The sequence below is a fragment of the Megalops cyprinoides genome, chromosome 25, assembly GCF_013368585.1.
Source record: "Megalops cyprinoides isolate fMegCyp1 chromosome 25, fMegCyp1.pri, whole genome shotgun sequence".
Lineage (NCBI taxonomy): Eukaryota > Metazoa > Chordata > Actinopteri > Elopiformes > Megalopidae > Megalops > Megalops cyprinoides.
In genome coordinates this window covers 9,554,344-9,567,919 of record NC_050607.1, presented here as the reverse complement: position 1 = coordinate 9,567,919, position 13,576 = coordinate 9,554,344, and the positions used below count along the sequence as shown (strand labels likewise).

The 13,576-nt window shown below is 42.5% G+C and overlaps 1 protein-coding gene across 1 annotated transcript; it reads right to left on the bottom strand.

Annotated features, from left to right (window-relative positions):
- Nucleotides 1–8,756: 8,756 nt before the first annotated feature.
- apex1 (APEX nuclease (multifunctional DNA repair enzyme) 1) lies at nucleotides 8,757–13,455 on the bottom strand. Its single transcript, XM_036520207.1, has 5 exons — nucleotides 13,364–13,455; nucleotides 11,932–12,066; nucleotides 11,401–11,567; nucleotides 10,724–10,916; nucleotides 8,757–10,203 (listed from the first exon to the last, which is right to left on the bottom strand). The coding sequence occupies exons 2-5, from the start codon at nucleotides 11,993–11,995 to the stop codon at nucleotides 9,689–9,691; spliced, it is 939 nt and encodes a 312-aa protein (XP_036376100.1). The 5' UTR covers nucleotides 11,996–12,066; nucleotides 13,364–13,455; the 3' UTR covers nucleotides 8,757–9,688.
- Between the last annotated feature and the right edge of the window lie 121 nt (nucleotides 13,456–13,576).

The following is a 13,576-nucleotide window of genomic DNA, read 5'->3' as shown; positions in this document are numbered from 1 at the left end:
AGAGACCAAAACGGAACGAGAGTTCGTTTTCTTACTGGATTATCTTTCACAGTTAGACCAGAGAATGCAGCTGCAAGCTAGATGTTTATATCACAAAGCTTCTGCAAAAAGAAAAAGACAAACAATGCTCGAACCTACTGAAAACGGTATTAAACTAGAATGCCACCGAGGCCATTACGTTTGCTATGCCTGAAAACCCTATTAGTCTTCCGTACCGAAGCAGCCCTAGCTACAGGAGGACGCTATAGTAAAACAACAAAGGGGGTTTGGTCTGCTTCCGGTGATGTGTGAGTTTCAAAGTAAAGGTCCCTTTTTCTTGTATTTTCTGACGGGTCAGCGACCGGCAAGACACATCTGCCGCCTCTAGACAGTACCATCAAATGAGCTGTGTGTGTCAGTGAGGGCAACAGTTATCTTATCTCATTTCCCAACATAAATGGTGTTGGTTTTCTATCCCATTACAGGCCAAAATCATATCATCATCCATCTCAAACCTGAATGTTGCCATGAACTAAATGGGTGGTATAACACATACAATGAAAGTGTCAGATTGTGATAAACCATACTTTCACCTGTATTTCACAGGTGCATTTTTACAGTTCATATATTACATCCACTTACTTTATTTTCACGGTTTCACATGTTTCACTGTTCACTATTATATGCACCTAGATTGGCAAGGAGCAGTCAAAATGTCCATGACTGACAGAACCAACACCGTTCCTTGGTCAAAGCAAGAAACCCTTGCCCTTCTTGGTCTATGGGGAGAGGATGAATTTCAGGAAAATCTGAAGGGATGTATCAAGAACAGGCATCTCTTCAGTCAGATTTCAAAGAAGATGGCTGCCCGAGGATACTCCAGAACACCACAGCAGTGCCAATATAGGCTCAAAAGACTGCAATCAAGTTTCCGCTAGATGTCAGACATGAACAAGTGAATCATTTAACTTGTAATAAATCTCAATGGCAAATGTATGCAGCTGGCAAAACCTGAACTTTTTCAGGTGAATGTTGCATTTGTTGATTCAAAGTGACTAAACAGCTGTTTTGTAGAAACTAAAAGTCCAGGCAAGTGGTCTGTGGGCCAGCACTCATATGTGCAAGCACTTTCTGTCAATTTAGGTGAAAGGTACCCCTGACAATAGACAGAGTGCCACTCTTTAAGAACATCTGACTGGCAGATTGTTTTTTTTTTTTTTTTTTTCATCACCAGCTGTCACACTCTAGTCAAAAACACAACCGCATATACGATGCACTTGGTCATTGGCCATGTTGACATGCATATTAATAATGTTATTTTAATTTGTCAAAGACAATGCTCTTTGTTTATTTCAATGCAATTAAGCTCTTAGTTGCAGTAAGAGATGTGGAAATTGATCTTATATGCATCTTCGTAAAGCCACTGGAACATACAAACACCATCATACCTTAGCCATTGGTTTTGTATCAAAACTGCATGCCTGAGAGAAGGAGAAATACGACATTTTCATTGTTAACAATGTCATTGGTGTTGCTGATGCCAGCTGGCTAGTTGCAATGAGAATTTTATGTCCATGACAGACATGGCACGTGGCAAAAGGAAACATTTTTGGGGTGAACAAAAGATGAATTTCATGCTACAGGTCTTAAAGTACATGAACATTATGAGATGTTCAATAATAATTCTGTGGCATATATGCATCTGAATAAAGCAAACTGCTTAGGTTATTCACTCTCACACTCTTTTAGCACAATCAAATACAGTTCGTACAGTCTGACGACTGTGTGTGCATGTGCATGTGGAGAGAGTATGTGTCACGTTCAGTCTTCTTACATGTATTTTCTAAAATATTGTTTCAGTTCAACAAAATGTCCAGTATGCAAGCCTGGTGACCCTGCTCTTGAGCATAAACAGGTTACAATGATAACTAGCCCCGGTTACCGGAAATGGAAACCGAAACTAAATCTGCACTATAAAACAGTGTAAGCACACTTACGGCATAATCAGTTTGGTTGAGGAGACAGTAGCGCTGTTACATACAACAGAGAAATACGGTCTGAGTGACATTCATACACCCTTGACTTCGTGTTACCTCGTAGTAAAAAGCAGCGTCTTCGCTGAATCAAAAGTCCGCTAGTTTTTCGAGAATAACTACGAATTACCCTGACAGAGGTAAGAGAAAACTACTGTGAACTGCACTGTTGTGTATACAACGTAGCCTAATTTTTGTATTCATGCATTATTATTATTATTAATGTTAATATTAATATTATATTAAATGAGTAGAAGTAGAAGCATCAGGAGTTGTAGTACCAGTATTACTAACAATAGTCTAATAATAATAGTCTAATAATAATAATAATAATAATGTCTGAACACTAAATACTAAATTAGCAGAAATACTGAAATCTCTGTTTGAAGTTATGTGAGGAGGGAATTTACGAGTTTGTGATGCAGCTTTATGCCATCCTGTTTGTTTCCGATCATGTTAGACGTATGCACTGAGCCCAATAAGTACTAAAGTACTACAAATACTAAACAGATTTTATGTTGTCATGAACTAGCTGCAAAATACTTCGACATTTGCCAATTACTGCAAAAGTTCAACTCGCAAGATGCATTCACGTGCGTTTAAAACCTCTCGATCTCTGCTCGCATGTTAATACACACCCTGCGAGTTGAAGAGTGTTCACATTCTCACATGCTTCAGTCATCCTACGTTTCCAAAAAAAGTTTCCAGCTGACTTCACCTCTCTCCCATTTTAGATGTTGGAGGCAGCTGGAGGAACGATTGTGTGGCTCCGCCGGCATTCGGCTAGCCAAATTAGTTCAAAACAGTTTGACTGTCAGCGTATGCACGTATTTGATGTGACTTTGAATGTGCTCTCATTTTACTATTTTTGACAAAAAGATGTCGCCTGTATCAGGTCATACTAAAATGCAGTAGCAATCATGTGAGATTACAGTTTCCTTTACAGTTTTTGAAAGCCCTTATCTAGATCTATAAAGACATGGTGAACTGAAGACAAAGTAATTTTTTTTCTGTTTTCCTTCTTAATCTCCAGGCCACATCCCAGTCCTTCCCAGCTCCCCCTCCTCTCCCCCTCCCCTCCTGTTTTCCATTAACCCACTTCAACGCTCCCTGTTCTCTGCCCCTCCTCTCAGTGACTCCATGGACGTAGCAGACCGACTGTGTGAGCGGCTCTTCTCCTGGCTGGACCGGCGGCGGCGCTTTGCTGTGCAGCTGGAGGCCTTGGCCACAGAGCTGGAGGAGAATCATTATGCCAGCACAGTCACCAAGACGACCGGGAGCGCAATCGGCGTGGTGGGGGGCCTGTCATTGGCCGGAGCCGGGCTTCTCACATTCGCCACAGGGGGGCTTGCAACCCCCATCCTGTGCCTGACCGTGGCTGGGACGACAGCGTCCGTCGCTGGTACCGCTGTGACCATCGGCGCGTCTATGGTGGAGAAGTTTTGTGAGAGTAAGACCATGAAGAAGGCGAAGGAAGTCATGGAGGAGGATGAGGCGATTGGGAAGGACATCCAGAGGCTTCTGCAGCAGCTAACGGAGGAGTGCAAAGATGACAGAGATTCACCCGACGGGAGAGATTCGTATGCGGGACACACAACAGAGAGTAGAGTGATGAGCCGAATACTAGGGGCTTTAGCCAGATCCAGAGGACTACAGTTTCCTCACAGTTCAGAACTATTTAGCACCTTAACAGTATCATCCATGGCCACCTTAGCTCTTTTCTCCACAATGACGTTCTCAGCAAAGTCCTCTAAAAACATTCTGCCCAGTATTTTGGCTGATATTGGAATAATTGGGTTGAAAAAGACAGCACAAGGTGCAGCAAAGGTATGAACTGGTTTTCCCTTCTCATAATGTAATAAAGAGCTTGCATTGAATGGGGTAGTTAACACCTGCTTCAGTGATGCAAGGCAGTCCAATTGCCTGGTTGTGGCTACAGGAGTGAATTCTAAATCAAGTCTTGTCTGTAAGAAAGATCTGTAGTTAGCTCAAATGTTCAGCGTTTTACATTTTTAAAATCTAAATTTATTGCTTATTTCTGCACTGTTTCCTACGTGACAAGTTTTGATATTTCAAGAAAATCAATTTTAGACTTTTATGTCAACACCTCAATATGATAACACCTTACATAAAGTATTCACAAGCATGACATAGTGCTTTCATGAAAACTTTATAAAAACTATATAAAAAATCAATTAGTTGCAACAACTGACATAGTCTGTGCTATGAGTGTACTAAGTCAAAATCCATTTCATGAATGACATTTCCACAACATTTTGATCAGGTTTATAATATCACTTATGCTGGCTGTTGTCATATAGCATACCCAGTGACAGTCTACGTCATTTAACGTAAGTGCATATGAATATGTATGCAGTGTTTGTGACGGGGCAATATAATATTATATAATTATAATATAATATTATAATAGTAATATTATATAATTATAATATATAATTATAATATATAATATTTTCATAATTTTTGTCAGGACATTATGTAATTATTGTTATTATATATAAATATATACATACATATATGTATATATAGTCATTATTTAGTGAATCAGATGTACAGTAGAATTTACTCAATTATGCTTTAAACATTTTGTAAGTATTTAACTTCACTGAGATTTCTCAAATTATTTATAATACATTCAACTTTCTACTTTTTACATCACTTGTGTTTGCGTCTGGTAGTTGATAAACAGAAGACAAGAGGGGACACAACTTACATCAAGAATTATGAATGAATATGCATGCAATGCAAGCCAATACAGCATGACAGAACATAAATGTCAAAATATTGATGTAATGTGTGCTGTTGAAGTGTTTCATTGGTGTCCGTGGGCAAACATTATAATTTAGTTATGGTAAGTTTATCTTCAAGGATGTTATTGCTTTTGTTATTCACTTGCCAGGGCCTGAAGTGATGTTGATGTGATTCTCTATGTTGGTCTGTGTTGCCAGGTCGCTGGAGGAATGGTCGGGCTGGCACTTTCGCTGCCGGAGCTGGTGGAGTCTACCATAGAACTGGTTAAAGGGGAACATGTGACCGAGGCCAGCAAAGCCCTGAGGAATGCAGCCAAGAGCATAAGCGAGGCGCAGGCCACCCTTAGGGAGAAGCTAGAAGCCATCCAGTAGGTTTCCATACTTTATTATTTGGTCTTTATATGTATACACACCATATCCACCTGAATAAGGCGATATCCCCCCCAAAAACCTGTATTTTACAATTTCATCCAGTATTCACAGACTCGTGAGTATTGTTAACTCCAGTGCTCAGGAAGCCAAAATGACATCAGTGGATAGAGCTGTATTCTTTTCACCCCAACACAAGATATACAATATATTATTCACTGTAAGTCTTAGTTGTCTTGTCAAACTTGTTTCTAATCCATGTGTGAAATATAAGGGGCCACAAAAAATATTTACTATTAGTAATTTTTTTCCCTTATCAAAAATAAAAATATGAAAATTATCACACTATTTATCAGGCACCTATGAATTGTTGTGACAGTGATAAGTTTATTTTAATTATATAATTAAACTTGCAGATAGGTTCCAGTCTTTTATTAAAAAAAAGTTCTTGAAGCATTAACTCCTATTCCTTAACAAGTTGTTGGTCTGTGAGTGTGAGTTTTGGGTGCACCATGAAACTAATACAGGCTTGGCTATTGAACATTGTAAGGATTCCAGGGTATGTTTGTACAAAGGCCTCTTCTGTTGTTCCACCCCACAGGAAGATGCTTGAAGAAATGTCCCGCGTGAGACAGCTGATCAGCAGCCTGAAGAAATACTCGCACACCCTAACTAGCGCAGGCCAAGAGCTACTGAGATTTGTGAGAGAGAGATGCACTGATCCTGTCGTCTTGGCGTGGCTAGCAGACATGTGTCACGCTGCGTGGTTTGTGAACCTTGTCCAGTACTTCTATCAGTTCCTTTTACAGAAACTCGAGCAAGAGGAGGAAAGGATGAAGAGGGCAATGCAGCCGCTGGACATTGTGATCATTGCCCACGGGAGCACCATGACCCGCTTCATGCCAGCCAGGTGCCTGATGCCTCTGGGCACTGTTGAAGATGTCATTCTCTACTCTCCTTGGAACTGCCTCATAGATGCCAATGTGGCTTATGGCATAGCCACGGGTTCTATCCAGCCCCAGGACAGAGCGTTTTCCAATGCAGTAACACCCAACGAGGCCCCTTTTCATTTCCCCAGGATTTTGCCCCAGCACTGGAACAGTATGAGCAGCAGTCCTTACCCAGAAATCCCTTGGATCATACTTCACCCCGTGAAGCCAACGGAAGATGTCTGGCGCCTCTTTGTTCACCTAATGAGCAGAAGGGGCGTTTTCCAAGCGGCCAATCGAATCCTCATTCCCTACGTTGTTCCGGATGGTGTAGATGAGAAGCTCTTCCCCCCAGTTCCCTTGTTTGTCCTTACTCTTGCGGTGTCCATAGTGCTTTGGCCCCTGCAATTCAGAGCCAAGGTCCATCTGGCAGCTTGTTTGGAATTCGACAATGAGAGCAAGTATAGTCGAACAGAGATGGACGTCACAAGGTGTGTCATGCAATATGCTTATACTGTGGATCACACCATTATGTCCAGCACAAATGTGATGGTCGACGACATGCTCTTCCAGGCCCTCAGATCAATGTTCGGTTGATCCTCAGGGGTTTCAGCATGATTCACTGAACATGTTCAGTTCAGGTTTATGCAGATGACAAAAGATGAAGGCTAACAAATTTCCATATTAAACTCGTATATGAAGAAGACCTTCAATGATTTAGAAACATTTTATTCTTTCTAGGAAGTAATTTTGGCAAAGAAAAGCAGACCTGCAGATCAAGATCTAGTTTTTTATGAATAACGTTTTGCACATGCAGTTTTCAAAACTGGATGCAATTTTTTGTGTGAAGAGATTCATTGAAGATACTGATTAAAAGAAATGGAAGAACACAGGGAAGCACACAAGCCTTAGAAACGAAGAGATTTGATCCAATAAGCATGTGTTTTCTCTCCGTTCGCTTCTTAATGAAGAAAAGTTAACGGTCTTCCAATCTTCATCTTTTTCCTAAGCATCATAGTTATTGTTATATGCACCACCAAAATCATGAGATTTTATTTGCAGTATTGACAGACAACTGAAGACACTGGATTTATCAGTACCAATGCTTGCCTCACTGAGAATTACTGCCTGAATCACATTAGCAGACACTACAGCTTTCCTATCCTGTATTCTCTGTCATATTCCTATTGCTTTTACTTTCCTTCTTCTTGCCTTTCCTTAATTGTATATCAGTGTGTACTGTGTGTAAAGTATTGTATCAGTGACACTAACAGATGCCTTCAGTATCTTGGCACCTCCAAGCCTCTCCTGTGCTGTGATGTCATATCATTGATGTCATTTATAGTTTTGCCCTGATGGTGAGGTTCAGTACCCACCACAGGGTCCACACGAACAATAACATGAAGTATTTCTGTACCTCACACCTACTAATGTTGTGTATCAGGTGCTAATAAACATATATTATGCGTGCAACTTCTTTGTCTGGAAAACTTATGGTGGATATGTATAGTTGAGAGGTGAGAAGTATGATATAATGACATGAAATTAGATTTGCAGAGACTAAAGTGAGTAGAAGTCTGTTTTAGTTTTTTCTTCTACACAGCAATGCAGAGTTTGGTCTGGTGTGCAGTTTTATCTACATATAGTGACTATAATATAAATTTAGGTTAATGTAATTTGCATTACCAAATGAAACAGCAGGGAGAATGTACCCCTGTGTGTTTTTTTTACTGAGAGCAGTCCTTCTTTGCAACGGAATATGACAATGACAGCTTTCTTTACTATGATCTGTATCCTGAGACCTGTCCCCTGCAGTAAGCATAGACAAATGGGCAGGAACATTCATGGTGAATATAACCTCCTAATGTGGCTTTGAGATCAGAGCTGAACATTAATCACGTGTGCATTTTGAGCAGGATTTTCCTATTGCTCTTTTTGTGATTGTCTTAAATCATCTTGTTCATCAGGAAAGAGCTCAGAGCCAGCTGTGTGGCACAGTGTCACAAGGGGTGGTCCTGTTCAAGTCCTGATCTACACAGTGTGTTCCCATTCTCACTTTCAGTCCAGAAATCCAGCCCTCTGTCCACATCATCCAAGTTGCCATTAATCTCCAATCTTTTTCCTGTCATGTGACTGTTAAGGCTGACATGTGACTTGGCAGACCACCAATGAATTTCACCTCTTCAGCCACAACTCCTTTGGTCTGCTTTTCGTCTACCATATGGATATTTCGTCTCCCATATGGAGTGCCTTCTTTTTCTTTTTAGATGACACAAGACATTGATCTGACAACTTCCATAGGGGACTTTATGTCTGACTTTGCAGCATCCATGACACATCCCTTGGAACAACTGGCTCTTTATATCTTGCCATATAATCATCCTCCAGTTTAACAGTCTACATAATTCCTTCCCTTTACACCTCATCTGATGTGTGTGTATGTTATGGTGCAAACGGCCACCAAGTGTCACCCAGGCCATGACACTTTGGTGGTTGTTATGGTGACTAGCTCCATCACCACAGTAAAGCGCTTAGAGATCCTTGAAAGGCACTATATGAATGCAGTACACTAACACAACACATAGAAAACATGGACAAGGCTTTAAAAAAAAAAATCAAAAACTTTATTTTGAATACGCAATCCATGTTGTACGACTCCATACATGTTCACGTGTTCCTGCCAATTGTAACAATGCTTGACAGTAGTTTCATCAACATACAAGACCTACAGAAATACATGTCTGAGGGGTTTGCCATACAATGCCAGAACGTAAAGCAAACCTTCGCTATCAATGACATTTTTTAACAGTGGCAGTAGGTGCTGAGGGGCAAAGTTGAAATGACAGACCAGATGTTCACACACCGAACAGCAGAAAATGTTAAGCACTTACAGAACACTAGATGTCCTCCAACAGAGACAACTAGGGCTTATACATTTGTTTCAAGAGGAAGAAAAAAAAAATCATAGAAGTGTCACAGGAGCAACCTAGATAGCTTTAAGCTGTAACCAATTAGTACAGCACAGTATAGCATATATGATGGGATCACAGAAGGAAGACTGTGGTCAGTAGTGTTAAAGTATCCATTGTTAGGCTGCCTGGTGGTTTGTGTCACATCAGTGGTGACCTATGGGCGTGAGTGGTCACAGACAGCTTAATGCATAAGCTCTTAGCATACGAGGCATGAGCACTAGTTTCAGATGGCCCTGTCGTCAAAAGGCAGAAAGAACCGAAGGACAAGGCCTAGGCCAGTGAGAAGGTTAGTAAGATTGAAGACCTCTTCTCCATCTGAGACGAGACGACACAGGTAGGATTACAGACAGTATGATTATCACAACTGTTAGACACAGCTGAAATGGAACAAAGGTCAGAGGTTTCATTAAAACAGGAAAATACAGGACAGGTAATTTGACACGATTTGATAAGATCCTGCCACCAGAAACTGGACAGGTTATGCATAATAGCTGGGGTTTGGATTATTGTTGGGTGACCCAATTCTGGACAGGTTGGTGTGGTCTGAAGGTATTCAGTAGGCAAGATGAAGTAACAGGAAAGGGAGCATAAGTGACTGGCATGAGGAGGTGAGCGTGGGCAGGGGCACCCAGTGGCTACAGGGCCAGGTGCAGGGTGATGGGACAGTGGTCGCTGCCCATGGCAGTGCTCCGGATCTTGCTGTCGCACAGGTTCGGGAGCAGGGCGCGGGAGAGCACGAAGTAGTCCAGGCGCCAGCCGACATTTTTGGAGCGGGCGTTCATCATGTAGGTCCAGAAGGTGTAGGCGTACTCCTGCTGTGGGTACAGCTCGCGGAAGCTGTCCGCGAAGCCGGCCTCCAGCAGCTTGCTGAAGCCCTCGCGCTCCTCGGGGGTGAAGCCAGCGTTCTTGCGGTTGCCCTTGGGGTTCTTCAGGTCGATCTCCTGGTGGGCCACGTTCAGGTCGCCGCACAGCACCAGGGGCTTGCGCTGGTCCAGCCCGCTCAGGTAGGCCCGGAAGTCCTCATCCCAGGTCTTGCGGTAGTCCAACCGCACCAGCCCCCGGCTGGCATTGGGCACGTAGGCAGTCACCAAGAAGAACTTGGGGAACTCGGCGGTGATCACGCGGCCCTCCTTATCGTGCTCCTCTTTACCTGTGGGTGGAGACAGGGAGAGAATGGCAGGGCACAGTGCACTGTGAGCACACACGACCAAGCAGCACAAACGATGGCTATCTGGAATACATACTTATAACAGCCAGGAAGTGGACAGTTTCCAAGGGGTTCACATTTTGCAGAAAAAGCAATTTTGCATAGTAGGGCACAAGAACAATGCACGAAGTTTATATATGTTGCAAAAATGACACTTGTTTTCAATAAGCAATTTAAACATATGTATAGTTTTCCATTTTAACCATTAAGCTAGTTTTATATATTCACATGCCTGTGTGTATTCTTCCTTCTCAACACTTCAGGAAAACAAATATTTCAGCAAAATATGTTTAATATTTTTGGGTATGGGTGTTTTAACTGCAACAGAAATAGGTAATCATTTACTTTGTATCTAACTTCTGAAATCCGATAAATGCTACATTGTTAAAAAACTTAAGTATATCAGACACTTGTTTGCTGCAAACATGGTCCTTTTGCTGTGGGAAGGTGCTGTCAGGCTCACCAATGCCGTAGGTGACAGAGAGGGGCTCGGTCTTGCACAGCATGGCCACCCCGCTGTAGCCCTCCTTCTCCTCTGATCCCGCCCAGTACTTGTGTGGGTACTCAGACATGGAGGTGATGTCCTGTGGGAGGGCCTTCTCGGCGCACTTGGTCTCCTGAAGGCATAGCACGTCCGGGGCCTCCTCACGCACCCACTGCCCAGGGCGGACACAGCCAAGCAGCCAATCACACAGGGCAAACGCAGCCAAGCAGCCAATCACACAGGCAACTCAGGGCATTTATAACAAAGAACATTACCATCTGAAGAACTCATTCAATGTAACTCATTTAATGTGTCTATCTTCAACCAGCTCCATATGTACTAACAGAATGAGAAGCTTCCCCCCTTTATTTAGCTCAACAGCTTCTACTGCAGAGGGCAGATTACTTTGGATATGGATGCCAACAAGTCTTCACTGCACATAATATATGTGAATATGACATACGTGAAACAAGAGCAAGAGACAGAGAGAGAGAGAGAGAGAGAGAGAGAGAGAGAGAGAGAGAGAGAGAGAGAGAGAGAGAGAGAGAGAGAAACAAACAAGCTCTTCCCAGTAGAGACAGAGCTGACTGCTCATGACTCTTTTACACTGAGGTCACACATTGATGGAGAACCTGGCACCCTCCTCCCACACTCACGTCCAGCCCCTTCTTCTTGACCCAGGCACGCAAGCCGTCCACGTTCCAGGAGGTGATCTTCAGGTTGGCGGCTTGGCCGTCCTTGGTGGTCAGCTGATCAGGGGGGTCCTCATACATCACCGGGGCCTCAGCTTCCTTCGCTTTCTTGGCCTTCTTGGCATTTGGAGCTGGGAGACATTACAGAATTGGAGATTAAAGGGTGATGTGGGTAACTGGTTACAGAAAATGAAGTCATTTACACCAACTTGAAATGTTGCAAAATGAGAAGTCCAGGAAGAATTAATGACAATATTTGTAAGGAGAATATGCTGGTTGTTCTCTTTGCCATACAATCTGTAGAAGATTGTCAAGTTGCTGTCATAATGAAAGTCTTCTTACTCTACCATACCTTCCATACAGGTGGCATCTAATTCAGCATATTTCATTAAATAAATGCCAACTTTAGTCAGACCTCTGGTCTTCAGTCGCATTACAAGGGTCCTGTTCCTGGCTCAGGGTTCGCACTGTATCGTTGACGCCTATTTTCAGTACCTGCTCCGTTGTCTTGCTCCACATCCGCCGCGTCATCATTGTTCTTCTTTCCTCTCTTTGACATCTTTGCAATCCGTCTGTCTCCACACACTCCGCGCAGGCACGCAACACGCACACACCAGAGCACCCTAACCGCTGAAACACAATGCAACGACGTCAACGGATGCAAACAGGACGTTTTTCGCTCGAGGCAGAAGTTGCCCATACGGGCGAGTGATCTTGTACCGAATTACCCAGCAACAACAATAGCTTCGCCATTTTAAGCAAAAGCAAAACTGGTGCTGGAAACCGCACTTATAGGAAATTTCTGCCTGGAACAACCGGTAAAATACAATCAACACGATTGAGGAGTGCAACTAACTGGTACACTCCTGACAATAATCAATGCCTGCCTGTCAACTTGACTAGCCGAAAGACGAGCTGGTCATACAACAGCACCAATATGGGTGGTCCGACACAAACTCAATACTTCATGAAAAATATTGATATTTATTGAAAATGATTCATAACATGCATTTTTGCATTGCCTACTATTGTCCAGAAAATATTCAAACGGTTATTGAAATTTAATAAGGCAACAGCGTATGAGAAAATTGGATTCAGATATGCCAAATATAGAAAAAATATTTGTAGATCTAAGACGCTAACAGACTATGAACGAGTAAGAATACAACGCCTGCTTTGTTAGACTAATCCAGCCGCGCACAGAGGAAAAAAATGATACGAATTGCTGGAAAATGGTGATTATCCTACTAAATCTCCAGGGTGCATCTGCGTCCACTGGATATAAATGGCTCACTAGCAAAACTAGTTATCGAGCTACGAAGAGAAGTCAGAACTACTTTGCAGGCCCAATTCGTGCACACACACAGAGGCCAAAAAATCGCATCTCTGACTACGAAGGGTATACACAATCGCTGTCTCTGTTCAAATGTTAGCCACCGTAGTCTTTAAGAAGCAATGCATTTTCGATTTCATTCTGAACAACCGTTGCATGGTTTCGTACATAATTAGACACAGGCTGTTAACGTTAGTTCAGTTCGGATTAACGGACACATATTGGACGCTGCAGAACAATACATTTGCAATCGATGTGCAGTTTGAATTAACCAATCACTTAATGTGCACACTAAACTAAATGCATTTTGCATGATAAAAATACCATCCACCTAGCTACCGACCAAATGTTCTCGGTTTCAAAATGGACAAAATCAAGGTAAAAGTTCTGACCTACTTGCACGAATTAAGCTAAGTGCATAGGTTCATGAAAATGGACGTGAGGCCGGCGAAGCCTGTGGTCGTGCACCGGCCTTGCAATCTGACTTTAATTTCTCTGATTTAATGAATGAACGGGAACACTTCTCGGGTGCAGTCGAATAACCTTGATATCACAGGTAGTGTAGATTACATCTCGTAGATAACAGGCTCTTACCGTACACTTTTTTTCCTGATCAAACGAGCGCACACCCAAACAAGTAGCTAGCGACAGCAATTCCGCATGAGCCTCATTGAACAATACCACTGCTTTGCTCAACTGAATCGCAGTCAAACGTGAGCCCGCTTGGGGCTGGCTTCTCTTCTGCCTGATAAAACACCACTGCAGTTTATTCAAACTTGGAACTGGGTATTCTGCAAGAAAACCACA